The following is a 27,100-nucleotide window of genomic DNA, read 5'->3' as shown; positions in this document are numbered from 1 at the left end:
AAAAGATTTGGTAAGTTATTAGACTGATTTGCATTGCAGTATAAAGTAAAAATAATAATAATAATTATACTAGTATTATTATTATTAATAATAATAATAATAATAATAATAATAATAATAGTTATACTATTATTAATAATAATAGTTATACTATTAATAATAATAATAGTTATACTATTAATAATAATAATAGTTATACTATTAATACTACTAATAATAGTTATACTATTATTATTATTAATAATAATAGTTATAATACTATTATTATTAATAATAATAGTTATACTATTATTAATAATAATAGTTATACTATTATTAATAATAATAGTTATAATACTATTATTAATAATAATAATAGTTATACTATTATTAATAATAATAGTTATACTATTATTAATAATAATAGTTATACTATTAATAATAATAATAGTTATACTACTAATACTACTAATAATAGTTATACTATTATTATTATTAATAATAATAATAGTTATAATACTATTATTATTAATAATAATAGTTATACTATTATTATTATTAATAATAATAGTTATATTATTAATAATAATAAGTTATATTATTAATCATGATAATAATAATAATAATTATACTATAAATAATAATAGTTATACTAATAATAATAGTTATACTATTAATAATAATAATAGTTATAATAATAGCAGCAGCAGCAAATATATTAATGTAATACCACCTTAGGTGGGGGATTGCCATACACACGAGCAAGAAAATGTGCACTGACCCGACGGTCTCGATATCTACACTTTTATCCTTGTTTGGTAATAGAGCTTTCAAGGGTGATCAGACTCTCACTCGTCACTGGAACCACCACTCAGATGCTCAAAGCACAAAAAATGAGCATGTTCCTAATTTCATGTAGCAATACTTTTTCAACTCTGGTTGGCGGTTTGTTAGTTTGACTGTTGAATTCCTTTTCGTAGATGCTCTGGTTTTGCTGGTATATAGTTTTTCTCGGTGCAGTCTAGGTTGGTGGTGGTGTCAGCACTGTAATTAACTGGGTTTTCAAATCAAACAATTAAATAATAAACTCGGAGATCATTTTTTTTTAAATGAGAATAATTATTCATAAAATATTCAGGGTACACTTTGTGTAAAGGAAAGTTAATTCTTCAGGTTCTTAACGGCTTCATGATGCAGGATGTTTCGTTCGGACAGCTTCTTAGAGGAACAAGAGATTTTCAACAGTTCTCTTGGGGAGGTTTCTGACCCCTGGGCAGAAGCCCAAAATTATGTGTACTCTTCGATGCTAGCCAGCAAAACCTCTTTATTTCCAAAACACAATAGTTTTTTATTGGACCTTAATTCTGATCATCATCTCTTTGAGATTAGCATTTCCTCCTCTGTCATTTGGAGATTATCATTTTCTCTTCTCTTCTGAATCTCTTTTCTTTCTCTATCTCAAACCATATTACTCTTTAATTCCCTTTCTTTCTTTCTCTCTCTTCAACTCATATTTCTCTTTAATTCTTTTTCCTTCCTTCTCTTCCTCAAACCCATTTGCTCCAAAGAAACTATTTTCAGCTATGCCTTTCCATCTTTCAGTTTAATAATTCCCATTACTTACACGGTGGTCTGAAACTTATAATAAAACATGTAGCTGAATGAAAATATCTTCCTAAATATCAGGACAGACTTCTTGTGACCAATGTCAACTTCACTTTGCTGAGAAATTTCTTTTCAAAAAAAAAAACAAAAAAAACACACACACACATTCCAGGGTTTTGAAGAAAGGAATGAATTTCTTAAACTTTGAGTCACCTTACCCTTAGCCCGTAAGCAGGGTAAATGGGTGTTATTCGAGCATGCAACATCGTTACACTAACACCTTTAACTAAATCACTCTCTCAAAATGAGATTTTAGATTTTTAGATGATTACGTGGCGAAGAGAAAAAAAACAATTTTAGAATTACGAGTCGGAAAGCAATTTTGCACATAAATTTAACGTAAAATCATAATCATTTCTGGCCCATTCTAACTTTTTAATCTTGACGAATTGTTCAAAAATCCAAACCAAATATTGGTAGAACATAACTATACTATCTATACAAAATAACATAACTATACTATTTATACAAAATAACATAACTATACTATCTATACAAAATAACATAACTATACTATTTATACAAAATAACATAACTATACTATTTATACAAAATAACATAACTATACTATCTATACAAAATAACATAACTATACTATTTATACAAAATAACATAACTATACTATCTATAAAAAATAACATAACTATACTATTTATACAAAATAACATAACTATACTATCTATACAAATTACATAACTATACTATTTATACAAAATAACATAACTATACTATCTATACAAAATAACATAACTATACTATCTATACAAAATAACATGACTATACTATCTATACAAAATAACATGACTATACTATCTTTATACAAAATAACATAACTATACTATCTATACAAAATACTGGTAGAACATAACATTTTTGCTCGATTGTTGAAATTTGATGTGTTTCTACTAACGTTTGTTTAATTTTCGATTTTGAGCAATTATCAAGCATCCTTGTGAAAGGTTTATGAGACCACCATTTTTTATTCTAGTTCAACAGAGTGAACACTACGTTTGTTTTGAACTAAAAAATATGCTTTAAAATGAGTTAAAATAAACTCATCCAGGTAAATACGAGGTGCCTTCAATAAGTTTCCAGACCTTTTCTCGTATGGGCACTTTTATTGATAGTACACACATGAAACTCTATTCCCCTTCAAAGTAATCTCCTCCGGCTGCAATGCACTTGTTGTACCATTCCAACAACTTCTGGAAGGCCCCATGGTTCTCATGTGTCAGCGTGTCAATGACCCTCGTCACAGCCTCTTTCATCTCCTCAATTGTTTCATAACGACAGCCTCTAAGGTTTTCCTTGAGCTTAGTGAATAACCAAAAGTCACAGGGAGCAAAGTTTGGACAATAAGGAGGGTGAGGAACTGTCTTGATGCTCATCTTGGTTAAATAGTCTGTGACAAGGATGGAGTTGTGGACTGGTGCATTCTCGCAAATCTTCCATATCTTTCGTTACTGGTGAATAATTGTGTACAGTTCCCACACTGACATCGAACTGTGCACTTATTGTCCCTATAGACACACCACGATTCTTAAACAGGAAATTCTTTATTTGGCTAATTAACTCTGGCTTTTTTTACTCCTCAGCATCCCTCACATGCCTTCCTTGAATCCCTTATGCCACTCAAAATCTGATGCTCGATTCATGCAAGATAGAATTCATCAAGGGTCCTTGTGAAAGCCTTTATTAGACAGCCATTTTTATTCTAAATCAACAGAGTGAACACTAAGTTTGTTTTGAACTAAAAAATATGCTTTTGGAAGCCGTCTGAAGCATTCCATAGTTTTCTGTGGCATTTTTTTTCCAAGTTTAAAACAGAATTTTATTGCATATCATTCTTCTAAAGTGTCCTCATGACGAGATTGCATTTTTGAAATTCACCAGTTGTGACAATCAGGCTTTAGTAGGGTGTATTCCAATTCCTGCTGTAGCTGTTCATTTGAACCTGGAATCATAAAAATTGGTCAGTCATCTCATAAGATGTATAGCAATAACATACTGAATTTTCAAGAGTCTATGACAATTTTAAATGCCTGTACAAAAAAAAAGTCTGGAAACTTATTTAAGGCAACTCGTAGAAGAGTCTTGGTAATATTTATTTATTCAATGTTTGTTTTTTTTATCTTTTTTTGTTCTGTTATAGTAACAAATGCCTGAATCTCACTCTTCTTGGCGGGGGGGGGGAGTTAAATATAGATATAATTTCCTATTTAATTTGGAAAACTTCTAAAGGTTTCCCCTTTATGCATTTAAGCCAAGATGTTGATAAAATTACTGTAAGATTATTATCTATATTTTTCACTTGATTCCAAAGCGAGGAAATACCATAAAGATTAATTATTTCAGAAGACGCTAATGACAAACAACGGCAGTGCCCAGACGGCACCAACAAAATTAAAAAAACCTGGCAATAATAATTAAGCGTGAACTCCCTGAAATGTTTAACGAGTATGTGCCAAAAGGTTTACAAAGGGATGTTTACAGTAATGTACCAATAAAAGAAATAGACAGAATTAATGTTAAATTTGGGAGTAGGATTTAAAATCCATTTCGTCTTATGTTGCAAATGAACATTTCATCTATACTAGCGGGGGTACCCAGCGTTGCCCGGGTGTTTGGAGGTGTGTGTGGTGTTAAATAAAAAAGAAACCGGGGGGGGGGGGTAGGATCAAACCCGAAGCCCTGAGGCGAATTTGAAAATAAAATCGGCCAGCCAGAATGAGTTACTGAAAGATGTTTCAATTTATTTAAATAGGAACAAAATTGACAGGTGCGCGCCCGGAAGTCGTCGAGCGTTACGACGACGACGACGTCAATGACCATGTTGTTTGTTATAAGCGAAGTAAAAAAAGAAAACAACGTTAAAACTTAAGCGGAGGGGGGGGGGTAATCAAAACATCGAAAAAAAACACAAAAAAAAACTAACGTAAGGCAAACGATGTTGAAAACAGAAAAACGAACACGTGAAAAATGGCTTAGATAAGCCTGTTTCGATATTAAAATTTAAAAAATCGGTGGATACCCGGGTGTTTTTGGGTGTGTGGTCGGGGGTGGATAAGCTAAGTAAAAAAAAAAAAAAAAAAAAAAAAAAAAAAAAAAAACAGAAAAACGATCGTTACGTGAAAAATGGCTTAAATAACACTGGTTCAATATTTAAATTTAAAAAATCGAAAAAAAAAAAAGACATCTCACACCACGATTCGAACCCAAAACTTTTAGATAAAGAACCAACGCGTTAATCAACTGAACTAACGTGACGTACATGAAATTTATTCAGTTTTTCAACAATTTAAAGTAAATCAGGTCATGACGTCATCTGACGCATGCATAGAACCGGTCGTCGTCACAAGAAGACCGTTTTTGTTGACCCCCCCTCCCCCGTCGAAAATTGTCGATTTCGGGGTGAAAACATGAACGTTTTTGGCCAATTTTTCGATATTTTTCGAGTGAAGGATGGGGCTTCAATATGATACCGAGTTTGTGAATTTTCGTTGTCTGTCGAAAGTTTTTAGCACACACACATACATACACACATACATACATACATTTTCACTTTTATATATATAGATATCTATAAAAATGAGAATGTGTGTGTGTATGAGAAAAATTCTCAGCAAATATACTCAACAAATTTTTTATCTATAGACTTAAAATGTGATATATAGAGTATTCAGACATGGGAAAAAAAATTTAATCAGTTTTCATCCGGAAAAAAAAAAAGGCTGCTAATCGGTCAAAATTGAAAAATTGGTACACGGGGAGGGGGGATCGGATTTTTATCTGTTTGCTGTTTCATGAATGTGCATGCATGAATTGTTCATATTACAGATTCATTATGTTGAGAATAAGTAGGTTTGAAAACACTTTTAAAAGACTGTATCAAGCTGGCCTAATGATTATCGCATTTGACTCACTGTCTTGAGCTGTTTAGAAAAAACATAATATTTGCATGCACATGTCTCAGTTTCTGTAAGAATTCAAATATAATATTTATGCATATTTTACGACCGGGTAATGTTGGGTGGCTTGCTAGTTAATAAATAAATTTGTGTCTGTATCGTTTTTTTTTTTTTTGTTTTTTTGTCAAGAAAAAAATTAAACGAATCGTTTTGGAATTGGAATTTTTATTTTCTGATTCCAATAATTCAAAAAGTTCCGATCTTTCCAATTCTAGATTTCAGATTATTTGTTCCAACATTAGTGATGATGAGGGCTGTGATAACAGCATATTCTTTTCATTGTTTTGACTTTCGAATATATATCCGTTGATATTTTATATGCTTTTTATATAGAGTGATGTGGTTCTCGGTTGATTAACTGTGTCGGATATATACTAGAGAGTCAAAACAATGAAAAGAATATGCTGTTGTCATAGCCCTAGTGATAAACCTGCAGTAAATATCAATGCGGTCTGCAGCAAAGAGAATAAAATTAAATTAAAATTTCTTTATTTAAGTTGTGATCTGAACAGATTTGAAACACTAGCGATAAAAAGGTTTTATTTCCGTTTTGAACTTGAAATGAAAGGGGCCAATCCTTAGCTACAAAACAAGAATCTAAAATTTGACTTTCGTACCCCAAAAGTTGGCTTAAATTTGTGTTGGGGCAATTATTCAGGAATTGGAAAAACCAGAAGTCTGAGGGGTATTGGAATCGGAAAACTGTGTGCCTATTTTCTGATGCAAAAAAAAAAAAAAAAAAAAAAACAATTCGTTTAATTATCTTTTTTTTTTAATTTTTTTTTTAAACAAAATCTTCAACTGCTGGTATTATCGATAAAAGAATGCATATAGTAAAACTAAAAGCTAATGATCAACCCCTACGAGTGTGATTTTTACGTTTGAAAAAATGTATGCATATTTAATGGTTTTTATGGTAAGCAGAAAAAAATAATTTCATAGTTAAATATTTAGATATCTATAAAGAATCAAAATCGGTAATTGTCTCGGAATCAGGAATTTTGTATGGAATTGGTAATCATAAATCAGAACTTTAGAGGGTATTGGAATCAGTATCAGAATCAGAAAAAAATGTGTCCATTTGTATTACTGATGAAATAATAAATATTTATTGATTTTAAACTACCACTGAAGCTAAAATTTAATGATCAGCACCCACAAGTTTATTTTTATGCCTTAGAAAATATACGCACATTTAATGTTTTTTACAGTAAGCATGAAAATATAACAATTTTATAATTAAATATTTAGAGATTTGTAAAGAATTGGAATCGGTAATTGTATTGGAATCAAAATTTTGTATAGAATCGATAACTGTATCGGAATCGAGGAAAATATTAGAATTGTCTCATTACAAGCCCCTACTTGTAGCTCTTCGCTTATAAGGCGCCCCCTCACCATTATAAAAAACCATTTTTATATATGCTCCTTTTCCTTGCGGTTTCTTTATAGTGTGCTCGCTTGTACCAGCCGATATCGTCTTCGTAGTGGATTCTTCCAGCAGCGTCACAGACAGCGACTTTCAGAAAGAGATTAGCTTTGTCGAAAGTTTCGTCTCCGCTTCCAAGATCGGTCCGAACCACATCCAAGTCTCTCTTTTCATCTATGCTGATGACTCGAGCTTGCTAATCAAGTTGAACGACTTCAAAGAGAATAGCGCGTTGCTCCAGAAGCTGAAGACCGTTAAACGGAGCAGTGGCATGACTTTCACGGATCGGGCCCTTGCAGATGTCAGTGGGCGTGCCTTCTCGTCTGCAAATGGTGGTCGCGGTTCTGGTGTTAAGCAGGTAGTCATCGTTATCACGGACGGCGTTTCAGTGAAGCCTGCAGACACCAAAGCAGCGGCTGATGCCCTGCACGCATTGAACGTTGAAATCTACGCCATTGGTGTTGGCAAGACGGTCGATGTGAAGGAATTGCACAACATCGCCAGTGAAATCAACAATGTGAATACTGTCCTCGACTTCCATGGTTTACAGAAACTCGAGAAAAAGATTCTGAAAGAGGTGTGCATTGATCACAAAACAGTCCCAACTCTGCCTTCCATAGGTAACTATATTTAACTACCAAAGCTTTTTACTGGGTTAGGGTGGGGATGGGTAAGGGGTGGAGCTTTTCTTTACATTAAATTCGACTTGTTTGGAAACTGATTTTATCTACAATCATTATAACGAATATACTCATTGGTACTGATCGCGGTAAGAGTTCCCTGCCGAACACCCTCAAAAAACAATAATTTCTCCCCGCGCAGCCGCAAAGGACATGTTTTAGTTACCATAGTAACAACACTTTTTATCGACATTGTTTTACTGTTTATGAATATTGAAATAAAAGACATTACTACACACATATCTCACTTTTAATCACTTTTATCGACTTTTTAAAACTTTTTTTTTACTCTTTTTAAATGACAACGTTAATGTTTATGAATATTGAAATAAAACATATTACTACACATTTATTAATATCTTTTTTTTTTTTTACTGTTTATGTGTCAATTTTATCGACTTTTTTTTTTACTGTTTATGTGTCAATTTTGAAATTATTCTTATATTGAATATTGAAATAAAAGACATTACTACACATTTATTAATAATATCTTTGGGTTTGTATTACTGTACACATATATTCGAAAAAGTTGTCAAAAAACAAATATATAACAAATAAATGTTATCAAAGGCAAGATAATTTACTTTTCTACCAAACTGGATATAGTTTTCGTGTTTTTATTCAATGTAACATATTTATTCAGCTCGAAACCCATACAGTGTTTACCGATGTATTGGAACATTCAAGATGGCGTCTTATTCTCTCTTTAACACGGTAAGTGTGGGAAAAGATGTTATAAATAAAAAACCGGATAAAATACTGTTAAAAACTCGCTCAATATATGTTACCGTGACATAGGTTGACATATATTCGGCGGGTTTTTAATAGTATTTTGTATTGTTTTTATTTATTTATAACACCTTTTTCCATACTTACGGTGTTAAAGAGGGTGTGAGACGCCATCTTGAATTTTCGAATACATCGGTAAAGACTATGTTTTTCGAGCTGAATAAATATGTTACATTGAATAAAAACACAAAAAATATATCCAGTTTGGCAGAAAAGTAAATTATCTTGCCTTTGATAACATTTATCTGTTATATATTTGTTTTTGACAACTTTTTCGAATCTATGTGTACAGTAATACAAACCCAAAATAACATTGATTAAACGTAAGTAAATTTATTATTCTATCATCATTTTGTGGTAAGTAAATTTCAAGAACCGAAAAAAGTCGATAAAAAGTAAAAAAAAAGTCGATAAAAGTAAATTTCAAGAACCGAAAAAAGTCGATAAAAGTGACACAAACAGTAAAACAGTAAAAAAAAAAAAAAAGATATTATTAATAAATGTGTAGTAATGTCTTTTATTTCAATATTCAATATAAGAATAATTTCAAAATTGACACATAAACAGTAAAAAAAAAAAAGTCGATAAAATTGACACATAAACAGTAAAAAAAAAAAAAAGATATTAATAAATGTGTAGTAATATGTTTTATTTCAATATTCATAAACATTAACGTTGTCATTTAAAAAGAGTAAAAAAAAAGTTTTAAAAAGTCGATAAAAGTGATTAAAAGTGAGATATGTGTGTAGTAATGTCTTTTATTTCAATATTCATAAACAGTAAAACAATGTCGATAAAAAGTGTTGTTACTATGGCAACTAAAACATGTCCTTTGCGGCTGCGCGGGGAGAAATTATTGTTTTTTGAGGGTGTTCGGCAGGGAACTCCTACCGCGACCAGTACCTACTCATTTCCCAAAAAGTAGTTTCTGATAAAAAAAAAAAAATTAAAAAATACATAAAATTTAAATGGAAAATTTGAAAACTTTGAATTGTCGGATATAATGATAAAATCATTTTTATTTACTTATATTTTTTTGTAAGTTCGATATTGCGCTAATAAATAGCCTCATCAGGGTAGAAAGTCCGGTCCATGAATGTTTTTTTCTTCTTTTTCTTCATTTTGGTGTTATGGCGAAGAGAAGAGAATTTACGTGTTGTTCCGGTGATTTCAAGTGTATAATGCTCCAGTTTCGGGCGGGATATAAAGTAAAAGATGGTCACACACTTTTTGAAGACACTTATTTTTAAAGTAAAATTTAAATGGGAAATTTGAAAACTTTTAAGTGTCGGATATAATGATAAAATCATTTTTATTTACAGATTTCTATCCTGATGAGGCTATGTATTAGCAAAATATCGGACTTACAAAAAAAAAAAAAAAATCAGTAAATGAAAATGATTTTATCATTATATCCGACACTTCAAAGTTTTCAAATTTCCCATTTAAATTTTACTTTAAAAATAAGTGTCTTCAAAAAGTGTGTGATCAATTATCATCAATTAAAAAGTCAATTCTGCATCAAAATTCATAATAGATTTAGAACGAAGATCAAACACTCGTCTTCTTAGAACCACTATCAATAATTTCCCTCACTCTTTATCTGTGCCTAAACCTAAGTGTAGATTCCATAAACAAAGCTTTTTTCTTAGAACTGTCCGTCTGTGGAATTCTCTTCTGTTTGCCTGCTTTTCAGCTGTCTTCAAGTCCAACGTAAACAAATTTTTGATGAGTCGTATCCTTAAAGTAATCCAATTTACCAAATTTTCAATACTAACGATTAATTGTCCCATTGACCACCATACACACATTAACCCTTGTCCTTGAGTGGCCTCTGGGCCTTGATAAGTAGTGACCCCTTTATATAAAAAAGCGCATATGACCGACACATTGGCTAAAGAAAAATTTTTAACCTCTTTGTTTCATTTTTTCTTACGATCCACAAATCCACATTGTAAGATTTTATTATTATATTCGACACTTCAAAGTTTTCAAATTCCCATTTAAATTTTACTTTAAAAATAAGTCTCTTCAAAAAGTGTGTGACCATCTTTTACTAAAAAAATACATGAATAAATCACCAAATGAAATTCAAGGAAAGATAACGGTTATTAAACTAATACTTTCTTTCATATGTTAGCTGTTCTTTGCTTCGAAACTAACAATAACTTACAGTATAACATCATTATGATCTGTCAATTTATTTATATAACTTGAACAATATGGTTAAGAACATTGTCAATAACATGAATAGATTAACAAAAAAAATATTTTGGAGAAAAAAAAAACTAGATCTTATATTGACTATGTTTGGAAACTGACTTTATCTCCAATCATTATAGCGAATATACTCATTTTAGTTTGGAAATATTTTTAAATAGTTGGTTTTTATTATATTTTTAAATAGTTTTTTTTAGAGCTTTATTTTGAAAATATTTTTTCAGTATTTCATTTTGAAAATATTTTTTCAGTATTTCATTTTGAAAATATTTTTTCAGTATTTCATTTTGAAAATATTTTTTACTAGTTTATTTGGAAGAATTAGTAATAACCACTGTAACATCAAAAGAAAATGATGAGACTTTCTTTTTATCAAGACTTTCACTGAACTGAGGATGGTAAAAAAAGAGGGGGGGGGCATTAAAAAATCCTTGCTTTTAACTTTGCTTAGACATGGGCTAAATATTTTTTAAACATTGCACTTGCTTGCTTGCACATTGAATGTTTAAGCTCGTGAGAGGCAGTTAGCAAATACTATTATTGCAATTATTTTGCCATAAAACTAATACATAAAAAAATCTATCTTTCAGTTTGCGAATCACTGCCATCTGACATTATATTTGTACTTGACTCCTCTGACAGCGTCAAAGACAAAGACTTTCAAAAATATATCACATTTCTAGACAACTTCATCTCGCATGTGAAGATTGGCCCGCATGACACGCAGCTGGGTCTTTTCTTGTTTGCCACCGACTCCAAACTCTTGATTCGTCTAAAGGACCTGAATGACAAAGAGCAATTGCGTCAATACATTCACAACATGAAGCGAACCGTTGGCACAACGTTTACTGACAAAGCCCTGGAAGATGTGCGCACGCGCGGTTTTATACCAGAAGCTGGTATGCGAGCCGGACATGTCAACCACGTCGCCATTGTCATGACTGATGGAGAATCTTTAAAACCATCAGCAACCAAGGATGCTGCGCTAGCTCTACGGTCTATGGGCATCAAGGTATATGCCATCGGCATTGGGAAGACAAACATCATAGAGCTACACAGTATCAGCAGTGGCCAAGATTATGTGTATACTGTTCCAGATTTTAATAGCCTCTCCCACATCGAGAATCACCTTTTCAGGAAGGTGTGTAGCAATCGTTCTGATGATGGAGTTAACGGTAATACTGGCGGAAAAGATGGTAGCGGAAACACTGGAGGAAAAGACGGTAGCGGAAACACTGGTGGAAAAGATGGTAGCGGAAACACTGGCGGAAAAGATGGTAGCGGAAACACTGGAGGAAAAGACGGTAGCGGAAACACTGGCGGAAAAGACGGTAGCGGAAACACTGGCGGAAAAGACGGTAGCGGAAACACTGGCGGAAAAGACGGTAGCGGAAACACTGGCGGAAAAGACGGTAGCGGAAACACTGGCGGAAAAGACGGTAGCGGAAACACTGGAGGAAAAGACGGAAGCGGAAACACTGGCAGAAAAGACGGTAGCGGAAACACTGGCGGAAAAGACGGAAGCGGAAACACTGGAGGAAAAGACGGAAGCGGAAACACTGGCGGAAAAGACGGTAGCGGAAACACTGGCGGAAAAGACGGTAGCGGAAACACTGGAGGAAAAGGTAACACGACAAACAATTGTAAGAAATGTTTGTCTTTTATTTCAAATATTATTCTAAATGTAAGCTTAAAACTTATTTACCAATCATTACGAATTTTTTAATGCAATTGCAAGGGGTAAAAGTGGATAATGTAGGCTATAGTTAGTTTAGTTTCATGCAAATGAGGTAAAAACGGCGTTTCTACGCCCTTCACAAAAATTTGGATACGTCCAAATTTTTGTGAAATTTTAACGGCAGTTATGAGACATCAATAAATATGGCCAAAACTTTTAGGGTTTTAGTGAGCATGATATGGCATGTGAAGTATTGGGTCGATTAATCGAAATCAGGAATCAAAAAACTCGGAAATTTGGGGGGTATTGGAAAAATTTGTGCCTATTTTCCGATGCCAACAACGATTCTTGTAATTCGCTTTTTTATTTGATTTTCTTTAAAGAAAAATATTCTACCGCTTATAGTAATACAAAAATAGTGAATATCTGTTGAATTTTAACCAATAAGTAAAACTAAAATCGATAGATCATCCCTCTCAAGTGTATCCGCATGTTTAAGAAAAATCTGCACATTTAACATGTGTTTTTATGGTAATTGTGAAAAATAACAACTTTATAGTTAAATATGTCGAGATTTAGAAAGAATTGGAAATTTAATATGGAATTGATAAGTGCTAGAATCGTCCCACCCCTAATAAACATTTTTTTTTAATTTTTTTTTTATTCAATTTTCACCCCAAACAAGGCACAGTGCCACTTTGAAGCAGGGGGCTACTATTAGGGAATTAATTAGCGGGGTTATTATGAAGGGAGAGGAGTAGAAAGATGTTTGTTAACATTACACTTGAACTTCTGCATATCATTGCAGTTGGGAAAGCAGAATCCCGGAAGGAAGTTCCAAAGACCCGCAGTTCTGGGGAAGAAACTATTGGAGTAAAAGGCTTTCTTGCACCTAGGGATCTCCACTGTAAAGGGATGAGACTTAGTAGCTTGTCGGGTTTGTCGGGGGTAGTTACGTCGGGGAGGTACAAGTGTTTGCAGTTCGTCAGAGCATTCACCATTAAAGTATTTGTAGAACAGGCAGAGGGATGCAACATCTCGTCGATGGGACAGAGGTTGAAGCCTAGATGACAGTTCAGGACCTATCAGGTTGGCGACTCTTTTTTGAACCCTGTCCAGGAGCGAGAGACAAGCAGCAGATGCACCAGCCCAGATGTGACAACAGTACTCCATACATGGGCGAATGGTTGCCTTATAGAGGTATAGGATACTGGCAGGCATAAGTAGTTTTCTAGCACGGTAGAGGGAGCCAACCTTCCTTGCAGCAGCCTTGGCAATGCTCTCAATGTATCTATTCCAGTTCATATTCCCTGTAAACGTTAGGCCGAGGAGTTTAAAAGAAGTACTTCCAGGCAATGTGTTCTTGGCCATTGCTATTGGTGGTAGAGAAGGTTTCTTGTAGTTATTGAAGGAAACAAGCTTAGTCTTAGCAGCATTGAATGTGACCAACCATTTTTGTCCCCATTCCACTACGGATTGGAGGTCATCCTCTAGTGTTTCTGCCATTTTCTTGGATATGTGTTCATTTGTTTTCCCCTCATATCTGTTATAGAGAGTGGTGTCATCGGCAAATATACCCATCTCCGAAACAATATTATCAGGGAGGTCGTTTATGAATATCAGGAATAATAGAGGTCCAAGGATAGACCCCTGAGGTACTCCCGCATTTATGTCATATTGTTTGGATGTATGTCCGTCGAGGACAACTTTGATTTTTCTATTACTTAAGAAGGATTTAATTACGTTATGAATTCTTCCAGTGATTCCATATGATCTAATTTTCCTTAGAAGACCATCGTGCCATACCCTGTCAAAAGCCTTAGATATATCAAGGGCCACCGCTCTACCCTCCCCTGTTTTATCCAATGAACGGTATATACGTTCAGAAACTACAGTTAAGATATCTGCTTTTGAACGGGCTTGCCTGAATCCATATTGTTTGTCAGTCAGGAGTTTAGCAGCTGTTAGGTGCTGGACTAGGGCTTGATTAACTAAGGACTCAAATATTTTGGCGAAAAGCGGGAGGAGGCTAATGGGGCGATAATTTAGTGGGTCAGTTCTTTCACCAGAATTCTTGAAGACTGGTACCACAGAGGCGGTTTTCCAGCAGTCGGGAAAACAAGATTCGTTAAGGCATTTATTGTAAAGTTTGGACAGAACTGGAGCAACTTCGGCAGAGCATTTTTTTAATAGCACAGCCGGGATGAGATCTGGTCCACATGCTTTTGAGGTGTCTAGGTTTTTTATAATAGAATGTACCTGAGAAGGGGTGATTTTCAAATCGTCAAGTGTGGCGTCTGTTCGCAGAGGAAAATCAGGGAGTGAGTGGTGTACCGAGTTCAGTGTGGAGTTTGAGGCAAACCGACTGGCAAGCAGATTAGCCTTGTCAGTTGCCGTGCAAGCAACCTCATGATTGTTTGTTAGTGGGGGAATAATTGACTGTCCATTATTAACTACGCTGTTGTAGATTTTCCAAAAATCCTGGGTTCCTAATTTCTGTGCTTCGATGCGCTTTCTGGTGGTTTCAGAGTAATCTGTCTTAGCTGTGTCTATCACTCTCTTACAATTATTTCTAGCTTCTATAAACTTCTGTTTATTTGAGCTGGACTTATGTCGGTTGAATCTGCGGAACGCATGCTGCCTTTAACAAATGGCAGCTGCACAAGCAGAAGTAAACCATTGGGGGGAGTGGGGCTTGCTATAGTATTTCCGTGCAGGAACATGTGCTTCAATAGCAGTTTTGAACCATTCAGTTGTCTCATTTGCACACTGTTCCACTGGAAGAGTAAAGATATTTTGCCATGGGGCATCTCTGATGAGCTCCCTGATGGCTTCCCAATCAGCCTTTTTGTAATACCTCGTTGTTTTGAGTAGTGGGTCTTCAGTTTTAGGGCGAGAATTTAGGCTGATTTCTACCATTATCACAGCGTGATCAGCATTCCCGAGTGGGCTGTGGGCATTTGTTGTACAGTCATTGGGAACCGTTGTCAGAAAGAGATCTAGAAGTGAGGCATGTTGATAGTGCTGGTCTGGGAAACGTGTCGGAAATGTAACCAACTGAGATAGGGAATGAGATATAGAGAAGCTATGTGTTGCGCTACCAGCTACGTCTGTGTGATTTGAGAATCCTAGCCAGTTACTGTGGTGGACATTGAAGTCACCAAATACATGTATTTGTGCGCTAGTATCGAGTTAACCGAATTCCATCATCTCGACAAGTAGTTGCAGAATGATGCTGATGATTACAACCTCCGATTTTAACATTCAAATATTTCAGATTTGCATTAAGTTTGATACATAGTTATTAATATCAGCTATACGTATTGGAAAATTTTAAAGAGCTTTTATCCCTATAGGTCACTTAAATGTGGAGCACATAGATATTCAATACATAAAGAATAACAAAGACACTTCAATTATCTTCATTGGAGAATTTTATACACATGATATAAATTTCATCAAAATAGAATATATTTGAAACTTTGACCCCCCCCCCCCATAGCTCCTGTAGGTTAGGAGAAAACTTAAGAGATTTCAGATCCCTTCCAATATGCTCCCAAGATATCCATAATCTATATATATATATATATATATATATATATATATATATACACACACTAGCAGATGTACAAGGTGTTACCTGGTATTAAACGTAATATTAAATTCCTTTTTTAAAAGAAAAATGAAGTAAAAAAATGGCAAGAAACTGAGACGTGCATGTGCGTATTATATTTTTTCTAAATAGTTCACTTCTTGTAAGTACAAAAAAAATAAAATACTAAAGCTGAGATCGAAGCCAAAACCTTAAGACAGTGAATCAAGAAAGATAATCATTAGACCAGCTTGCCACGATCTTTAAAAAGTATTTTCAAACCTACTTATTCTTAACATAAAGAAGCTGTCATGTTAACGATTCACCCATGTGCATTCGTGAAACAGTTAAGAAACAGATAAAAATCTGACGACCCTAGATACCAATTTTTCAATTTTGACCCCTTAGCAGCCCTTTTTCCCTCAGATGAAAACCAATTAAAAAGTTTTCCACATTTGAATACTCTATATACCGAATTTCAAGTCTTTAGATAAAAAATTTGTTGAGTATATAGGTTGAGAGTTGTCCTCTCTTACACACACACACATACTCTTTTATAGATATTACCTTTTATATTTTATAAATATATAGATATTACCTTTTATATTTTATAGACATATAGATATTACCAATATTTTTTCTGGTTCTGATACCATTACCGATTCTGTTCTAAATTCGAGATTCCAATTCATTATAAATTTTAGAATTTTAGAGTTGTTTTTTTATTTGTGTGTGTGGGGGGGGGGCATAATATGGGCATATACTCTCGCAAATATATTTAGTTTTACTGGTAGTTTAAAATTAATAAATGTTTATTATTCAATCACTAATACAAGCCATGGAAAATTAAGTTTTACACAAAAACAAACAAATAAAAACAATAAAGATAATCGTTTCTTGCATTGGAAAATAGGCACAAATTTTCCGATTCCGATACCCCAAATATTATGATATTTTTGGTTCCTGATTCTGATTAATCATCTCAAAACTAATATATGATGGACTCTCCCGTTGATTTTGACGTATGAACTTCCGCCACAACAACTAAGTTGTTTTGAAATCCACACTGACGATTTGTTTATAGTGGTAAAGGCTTTGTGTAGTACAACCCACTCTTTTTGCTATTACTGCTAATCCTTGTCAGTGAAGATGACTTCCACAAGACAAAGCACACAGTACAACGCCGATTTTTACATCAGAGTTACCTTCTCTTGCATGTCTTAATTAATACGGGGGGAGGGGGGGGGTTGCATCTCTCCCAGGGACTTAATGCGCCTCCAGATACCAACCCGGAAATTTCTATGACTCGGCGTGGTACATACAGTGCCTAGCCTTTCCAAATGGTCACCCATCCGGTACTGGCCACACTCAACATTGCTTAACTTCAGTGATCTGGCAAGAACCACTGTGTGAATGTGATTGTGCCGTATAATTCACTGGGAGAGAGGCACCCCTAGTCTTTGTCAGACGTGCGCATCTAGGAGAAGGACACTGATGAAAAACCTGTGGTCTACTGTATACTTTGTTCTGTGGCAGTCATCGGCACCAACAAAGGTTAGCAGTAATACCAAAAAGTGTGGTTGGTTCTACGCAAAGCCTTCACCACTATAAACCAATCATCTGTGTGGATTTCTTAGCAACTTAGTTGTTGTGGCGGAAGCACATACCTCAAAATCAACGGGAGAGTCCATTATATATATATATATATATAGTCTTATTTGTAGTATTCCGAATTTTACTGAGTTTATATAATTCAGTAATCGTTCATATACCAATAAATTTTAACCAAAAAAGATGATTTAAACTGTAAGCTACAAAATTATCATATTTCATAATTGAGCATTCATATATTGTTTTAACAAAAACCAAGACATCAAAGAATGGATTGATAGTAACAAAAAGTGTATTTCATTGTTAGTTACAATTGTTTCAAGACCATTTGGACAAATTCAAACATTATGTCGCTTGAAAATTTTCACATGAACAGCTTTTCTTCAGACTTATTAAATAAAAAACACTTTAATGATAGAACATTATGGAAAACAAAACAAGCAAAAAAATACCTTGCAAGGATGCAACAGAGGTAAAATAGTTTCGCTTGTTTTCTTTTCCTTTTAAGGGAAATGGTTTCCATAATGTTTTATTGTTAAAGTGTTTTTTATTCAATAAGTCTGAAGAAAGGCTGCTCATGTGAAAATTTTCAAACAGCATAATGTTTGAATTTGTCCAAATGGTCTTGAAACAATTGTAACTAACAATGAAATACACTTTTTGTTGCTATCAATCAATTCTTTGAAGTCTTGGTTTTTGTTAAAACAGTATATATATATATATATATATATATATATATATATATATTTAAAAGAGTGTAGCCATCAACAATTGTGGGTTTTTTTTAAAGGTTTTCATCATATTTTTATTTTAAAATATTTTTATAACGCGTTTCGAGCTTAGGGTGTGCTCTCTTCAGATGTTTTCGTAAGAAGTTTTTCTTTAAAATAGGAGTTTGTACAGTTACCTCCGCTGATATTAAATATGTTTTTCAGAGTGATGCGTGTGTTCAGACATTCTGGCTCCAACTGTAAGTGTTCAAATGTCCGGTCAAAGTTATTTTCAAAGAGTGTTTTTTAGTTCATATGGTGAAGGTTTTTATGGGTTTTTTAGGGTTCTTTTTAAAGACTTTCTTTCCCCATGTATAGCATACACTCACACACAATCACACACGCATACATATACATTCATGTACATGTACACATGCACACGCACGCAGGCACACACACATACACACACGTACATACATAGAAATATATGTAGGAGCATACATATATACATACCCACCTACACACTCACACACATACTCGCATACATCCACCGCTAACAATTATTTTTATATTTTTATTTTATATATATATATATATACTTTTTTTTTTTCCCAACCAAAACACGCATGTATATATGTGCTTAATCATTCAGACATACGTACACGCACCCACACACAAACAAGTAAGATGGAGAATAGGTAGAAGATATATATATACACGCACATACACACATATATGTACACACATATATGTATGTGCACATACACTCACAAACATCCACATACTATGTAGGCACATACACATACATATGTAGGGGCTCACACATACGCGTATATCCATATCCACACGAACACATTTACCCACTCATACATGTGCATACATATGTATATATATATATACACACACATACATACGGATGTGTATACACTCATCCACCCATATATATATATGGGCACATGCACTCACAATCACACATACATATTCCTACATCCCACCTTATGTATATATTGGTTGAAGTTTTCTTTCTAATCCAAGCACATATGCATACATGGATTCGGTCACCCAAACATAAGTGCACGTATACACACAAACAAGATGCAGCATAGATAACAGATGATATATACATATACACACACGCATACACAATCATATGTGCACACCCACGCACACACACATATACACACGCACACACATACATACGTATAATTTCTAGTTGTTTGTTTAGTTAAGAGAAATGGTACTGTACTGGGTATGGGCGCGCGCGCCCGCGAAAGTGTGCGTGTGCCTTATTGTGCTTTTTTTGTTGTTTCGTGTGTGAGGGTGCACACCTACCCAAGCATGCATGCGTGTAAGTGTATTTTGTGTTTTGCCTATTTATGTGTATAATTATGGAGAGATGTTTAAGGCGGGGTTAAACTTTGCTATGAAATTTTTTTCTTGTGTTAGCAAGTAGAAGTAGTTGTCAGTTTGGAAGATGGGCATTATCTCGAATCTGCCTCCACTGCATGTGTATATATGTTGTGATACATGTAGGTGTCTATTTTCTGCGATTTTGATGTTGGATCGGTGTAGGGCTACTCTATTACTAAGGTTTTTTGTAGCGCCTATGTAGGATTTATCGCATGCTGGACATTTTATTACATAGATCACGTTTTACCCATCACAACTTATAGACAAAGGGATCCAACTTGCGACAAATATACCAGTAGAAGATTTGAGAATCCCTAAAGAACAAAACAAAGAACAAATCCTAACATACGTCTCCACACACAACACAAACAACCCAGAGCTTTTCACAGAGATAACGAAAAACCTCGTCCTACTTAACCAAAACAGCAAGCTAAACAACTTCCTTAAAACAACAAAAATAATAAATAGCAAACGCCAACCCAAAAACCTAAAACGCATTCTTACCTCATCCAAACTCAATCAAGACGCAACAAAAGGAGTCACAAAATGCAACAAACAACGATGTGGAGTCTGCAACATAATATTAGAGGGAAGCACATACACATTTACGAACCCCATACAAACATTAAAAATTAAAAAAAACCTAGATTGCACCTCAAAAAACGTAATCTATGTAATAAAATGTCCAGCATGCGATAAATCCTACATAGGCGCTACAAAAAACCTTAGTAATAGAGTAGCCCTACACCGATCCAACATCAAAATCGCGGAAAATAGACACCTACATGTATCACAACATATACACACATGCAGTGGAGGCAGATTCGAGATAATGCCCATCTTCCAAACTGACAACTACTTCTACTTGCTAACACAAGAAAAAAATTTCATAGCAAAGTTTAACCCCGCCTTAAACATCTCTCCATAATTATACACATAAATAGGCAAAACACAAAATACACTTACACGCATGCATGCTTGGGTAGGTGTGCACCCTCACACACGAAACAACAAAAAAAGCACAATAAGGCACACGCACACTTTCGCGGGCGCGCGCGCCCATACCCAGTACAGTACCATTTCTCTTAACTAAACAAACAACTAGAAATTATACGTATGTATGTGCGCGTGTGTGCGTGTATATATGTGTGTATGCGTGGGTGTGCACATATGATTGTGTATGCGTGTGTGTATATGTATATATCATCTGTTATCTATGCTGCATCTTGTTTGTGTGTATACGTGCACTTATGTTTGGGTGACCGAATCCATGTATGCATATGTGCTTGGATTAGAAAGAAAACTTCAACCAATATATACATAAGGTGGGATGTAGGAATATGTGTGTGTATGTGTGATTGTGAGTGCATGTGCCCATATATATATATGGGTGGATGAGTGTATACACATCCGTATGTATGTGTGTGTATATATATATATACATATGTATGCACATGTATGAGTGGGTAAATGTGTTCGTGTGGATATGGATATACGCGTATGTGTGAGCCCCTACATATGTCTGTGTGTGTGTATGTGCCTACATAGTATGTGGATGTTTGTGAGTGTATGTGCACATACATATATGTGTGTACATATATGTGCGTGTATGTGTGTGTATATATATATATCTTCTACCTATTCTCCATCTTACTTGTTTGTGTGTGGGTGCGTGTACGTATGTCTGAATGATTAAGCACATATATACATGCGTGTTTTGGTTGGGGAAAAAAAAAAAAAAAGTATATATATATATATATATATATATATATATAAAATAAAAAAATAAAAATAATTGTTAGCGGTGGATGTATGCGAGTACGTGTGTGAGTGTGTAGGTGGGTATGTATATATGTATGCTCCTACATATATTTCTATGTATGTACGTGTGTGTATGTGTGTGTGCCTGCGTACGTGTGCGTGTGCATGTGTACATGTACATGAATGTATATGTATGCGTGTGTGATTGTGTGTGAGTGTATGCTATACATGGGGAAAGAAAGTCTTTAAAAAGAACCCTAAAAAACCCATAAAAACCTTCACCATATGGACTAAAAAACACTCTTTGAAAATAACTTTGACCGGACATTTGAACACTTACAGTTGGAGCCAGAATGTCTGAACACACGCATCACTCTGAAAAACATATTTAATATCAGCGGAGGTAACTGTACAAACTCCTATTTTAAAGAAAAACTTCTTACGAAAACATCTGAAGAGAGCACACCCTAAGCTCGAAACGCGTTATAAAAATATTTTAAAATAAAAATATGATGAAAACCTTTAAAAAAAAAACCACAATTGTTGATGGCTACACTCTTTTAAATATACATTTTTTCTCTCGTTGGAACTACACAACCATCACTTTAAATATATATATATATATATATATATATATATATATATATATATATATAAATTGGACATTTTAACATGCTAAAAGAAATAAACAGTAAAATGGATAACATCTTTAAATTTGGAATATAGACTATTGTCATTTATATATATAATTCCAGGTTAATATTTTCCAGAGGTAAAGCAATCAATGAAGTTTTAACGAGTGCTCAATTCTGAAGTAGGGCAACATATACTTTTTGTTTTACATAAGCATTTTATGAGCATGTTCCGGTCAGCTAGTTACAAGTAACTTTATACCTCTTCAAGCAATATTGCTTATACAAAAGTTTCGTCCATAATCTAACCTGAGTGTACGAACTAAACTTTTGTTTAAAGCCATATTGCCTGAAGAGGTCTCTAGTTACTTGTAACTGGTTGATTTTCACATGCTCCTGAATGAGTAGTGACATATTAATGCTTACGTGAGACAAATAATATATATATATGGTAAAACTGGTAATTATTAAAAACCTGAAGAGAGTGCTCAATACTATTGCAGAGCAAATATGCGTTTTATTTTTTTTTTTATTACCGTTTTATCTGTTTGTTTACATATGTTTCGGATGTTGGACCATCTTTACAATCCAACAGCCTCGTCAGACCTTACAGAAATGGTTCATTTCTGTAAGGTCTGATAAGGCTGTTGGATCGTAAACATGGTCCAACATCCGAAACATATGTAAACAAACAGATAAAACGGTAATAAAAAAATAAAACATATATATATATATATATATATGTGTGTGTGTGTTTTCTTTCTATTTAAACAGTTTGTGACAAAAACAGCAAGATGGCAGACGTTGTCTTTTTGCTCGATAATTCCGACACAACCACCGATGAAGAATTTAAGGAACAGAAAAGCATGGTAGCTAAATTCATTGCCTCACACACAATCGGATTGCAAGATGTGCAGGTCGCTGTCATCACGTTTGCCGATAAGGCAACAGAAATGTTCAACCTAGGTGCACACAGGACACCAGCAGATTTACAGAAGGCCGTCGACAGTCTCCAGAGAGCCAAGGGTTCCACAAATACAGGAGCTGCCCTCAAATTAGCTCAGAGTCAGTCGTTCCAAGCACATAGCGGTGCCCGAACAACTTCTCATAAAGTTGTCGTTGCGATCACCGATGGCGCATCCAATGACCTGTTTGTGACTCATACGGCTGCCCGCTCCCTCAGGTCAGAGGGAGTGAACATCTTTTGTCTTGGGATTGGAAACCCTGATGTTTATGAACTCAACGCGATAAGTGGAGACAAAAACAATGTCATAATCCGATCAGGTGACGAAGCAATCAAATTGATCAAGGAGCGAATATTTGAGGGTAATTGTGGACCTGTTAAACCATAACCCCTCCCCTCGAAAAGACAGCAACAACAAAATAAACAAAATATACAAAAATATAACAAATAAAAAGAATGGTTAACTATTTTAATGTTATTTTGTTTTCTGACTAACCGTATCTCTAAGGCTAACATTATGCATTTCATTGTATCATTCTTATATCATTTCTGTTCATGCAACTCATGTCCTCAACTCTCACTAGCCACTTTTCACTTTCATACATCATCACTAGGGCTATGACAACAGCATATGCTTTTCATTGTTTTGACTCTGGAGTATATATCTGACAAAATTGGACACAATTAATCAACCAAGAACCACATCACTCTATATAAGATATCAACGGCTACACACTCTAGGATCAAAACAATGAAAAGAATATGCCGTTGTCCTAGCCCTAAACATCACACTGCATACACATGCCTGACAGTAAGTTCTGATGAATAAAACAATAAAAACAATTATGTAAACAAGATTCTGTGTAATATCAAACGATTTAAAAACACTAAAATGAAAAACAAAATGTTTGAATTGTTAAAATTTCTTTATTTAATGGTGTAAGATTGATATAGGTACACACGCACACATTCCCGTGCACAAATATATACACACACACATACATACCTATATTATATATACGTAAACAAAGAAGTATGTTTTGCCAAGAAAAATGTCATGTAGTAAATCTAAAATAAAATACCATCATTTGGAAATTTCTTATTTATGACATAGTATGTAGTGGAGGGAGGGGGGAAACAAGAACAAATATATATGAGAGAGAGAGAGAGAGAGAGAGAGAGAGAGAGAGAGAGAGAGAGAGAGAGAAATGAAACCAAGTTATATAGTAATATGACTTGATTTTTTTTTTTTTTTTCATTTCTCTACCTTGTCGGAATATTATTTCCTTTATTCTCATATAAATACACATATATATATATATGTATATATATATATATATATATATATATATACTAGTATTTATGCCCGGCGTTGCCCGGGTGTTTGGAGGTGTATGTTGAGCAAAAAAAAATTTTAAATAAAAATAAAAAAGCGGTCAATTTTTTTTTTAACTTTGACCCCTCAACATATATTGTTTTGGGCTCAAATCAAGTTATTAAGTTAGATCCATGTCCAAGCAATCTATATCCAAAATTTCAAGTGTTTAGACCAAAAATTGTCGGAGGAGTTTGGTAGACTTCTCAAAGGTCACAAGCCAAATTTCTGGTCGAAAACCGATCACATAGATTTTCCCAAATCTCAGTACCCTGTATATCAAATTTCGAGTCTGTAGACTAAAAATTGACAGAGTTATTGCATAGGGAAATGTACACAGACAGACAGACAGACACGTTCACTTTTATAGATATACAGATAGATAGATTTGTTTAACAAAAATATATAAGTATACATAATATATATGGAAACAATTTTGTGTTTACTATAAACTTTTTTACGCAAATATTATGCAAGTATAAATCATCTAGAATATCTGCATGAATATAATTACACGTAATAGTTAACTAAAGATGATAATCCCATTAAAAAACGGAAGCAACTAATAGGGTACTGATTGAAATGAATATTTAAAAGAATATGCAAATTAGCTAGATCGTTTGCTAGTGAATGCAATTCCACAACCAAGATATAAGAAAATTGTATTTTCTTTTGAAATAAATAGAAAAGATGGTTTTTAATAATGATATCGATACGCACAAAAGAAAACCGAATTAATAGGAGTATAGAAAATATATATATACATATATCGGAAATTTGGGGAAAAAGTTTATAGTAAACACAAAATCGTTGAACTTTGACCCCTTAACAGCTAAATTTCTGGCCGAAAACCGATCACATAGATTTTCCCAAATCTCAGTACCCTGTATATCAAATTTCGAGTATGTAGACTAAAAAGTGGTAGTAGGAAAGCCAGCTAGTACCCATACCGCAAAGGAGGAAAAGAATGGGAAAAAACCTGACGTCTATGCTGTTACTACCACCGCCAAACCGGAAGTGACATTATTTTTAAATTTAGGCTAGACAATCGATAGGAGAGGATGACTTTAAAAAATATTGGGGAAAAAAGCGACGACCCCCCCCGTAGAAAAGTGTCCAGTTTTAGGTGAAGATATTAATGTTTTTAATCAATTTTTCGATATTTGTCGTCTGAATGGTCGAACTTCAAAACGATAGTGATCTTGAGAAAATCCATCGTCTCTGTTGAAAGTGTTGGGCAGACATACATATATACATACATACGTTTATATATTGGTAACTAAAAATTTTCACCCAAAACCGATGAAAAAGCTTGCCCTATCTTTGAATACCATTTATGTAAAATTTCAAATGTTTAGACCACAAATTGTCTGAGTAATTTGATAGAGACCGCACAGGTCAGTTTTTTTTTTTAAATTTGACCCCTATTATGACCCCTTAACATTTATTGTTTTGGGCTCAAATCACGTTATTAAGTTAGATCCATGTCCAAGGAATCCATATCTAAACTTTCAAGTGTTTAGACCAAAAATTGTTGGAGGAGTTTGGTAGAGTTCTCAAAGGTCAAATTGTTGAACTTTGACCCCTTAACAGTCAAATTTCCGGCCAAAACCAATCACAAAGATTTTCCCAAATCTCAGTACCCTGTATATCAAATTTCGAGTATGTAGACTTAAAATTGACAGAGTTATTGTGTAGGGAAATGTACACAGACACATAAACAGACACTTTCACTTTTATAGATATATCTATATATATATGTACATATATATATATATACATACATATATATATACATTTATATATATATACATATATATATATACATATATATATACATACATATATATACATATATATATACATATATATATATGTATATATATATACATATACATATATATATATACATATATATATATATACATATATATATATATACATATATATATATCTATACATATATATATACATATATATATATCTATACATATATATATACATATATATATATCTATACATATATATATATAAATAAGAGCATGTAATTTATATTTTGTATTTACAGAAAGGTAAGATGATATAAGTCATCGGTACCGTCAGTTTCAAAAGATGACTATCAGCTGAAGACAGCTTGATACGGGTATCTAAAACAGTCCTCTATTATCAGGTTTGAAATCGACGGTACTGATGACTTATCTCGTCTAAACTTTCTGTAAATAAAAAAAATATAATATAAATATATTAGCGCTTGTATAGGACCCATAAAAAATGAAGCAATTTCTGTAAGAAACACCAAGACTATGTGAATGAGAAATGCCTAACAAGTTGTGTTGAATTTCTTTTTTTTTTTATATATATATGAGAAATGAATGATTTGTTTTACTTTTTGTTTTATTTATTTAATGAAGATGGACAAGTTTTTATCTTAAAACATTTTGTAAATTTAAAAGACTTTAAAAAAAAAAAAAGAAAAAAATGTGAAAGTTTTTATTTTTTAAATAAACGATGGCTCAAATCAGTCTCGAATTATCACAGATTTCTGTTTCGCTTTGCATCCAAGCCAACCAATGTGCTTTTCCGTTTCCTCACATTCGAATCTGACAAATTCAACCTGCAGAGAAAAAGAAAAAAGTA

General features: G+C 33.7%; 2 protein-coding genes across 2 annotated transcripts in view; one reads left to right on the top strand and one right to left on the bottom strand.

The window, feature by feature from the left end:
* The window catches only part of LOC145258322 (collagen alpha-6(VI) chain-like), a 55,285-nt gene extending 31,724 nt beyond the window's left edge, over positions 1–23,561 (top strand). The window contains exons 5-7 of the mRNA XM_080116416.1: positions 7,065–7,661; positions 11,321–12,355; positions 22,899–23,561. Coding sequence (XP_079972542.1) covers positions 7,065–7,661; positions 11,321–12,355; positions 22,899–23,476 — 2,210 coding nt within the window. The 3' untranslated portion in view covers positions 23,477–23,561. The remainder of the gene's footprint in view (positions 1–7,064; positions 7,662–11,320; positions 12,356–22,898) is intronic.
* Positions 23,562–26,838: 3,277 nt separating this feature from the next.
* LOC145258320 (DNA topoisomerase 2-binding protein 1-like) overlaps positions 26,839–27,100 on the bottom strand; it is a 178,246-nt gene continuing 177,984 nt past the window's right edge. Inside the window, exon 42 of the mRNA XM_080116401.1 lies at positions 26,839–27,077. Within this exon, the coding sequence (XP_079972527.1) occupies positions 26,996–27,077 (82 nt within the window). The 3' untranslated portion in view covers positions 26,839–26,995. The remainder of the gene's footprint in view (positions 27,078–27,100) is intronic.

Source organism: Euprymna scolopes, chromosome 33 (genome assembly GCF_053919585.1).
Source record: "Euprymna scolopes isolate OS-2025 chromosome 33, ASM5391958v1, whole genome shotgun sequence".
Lineage (NCBI taxonomy): Eukaryota > Metazoa > Mollusca > Cephalopoda > Sepiida > Sepiolidae > Euprymna > Euprymna scolopes.
Note: the sequence above shows the minus strand (reverse complement) of the source record. Positions and strands in the feature narration are given on the sequence as shown.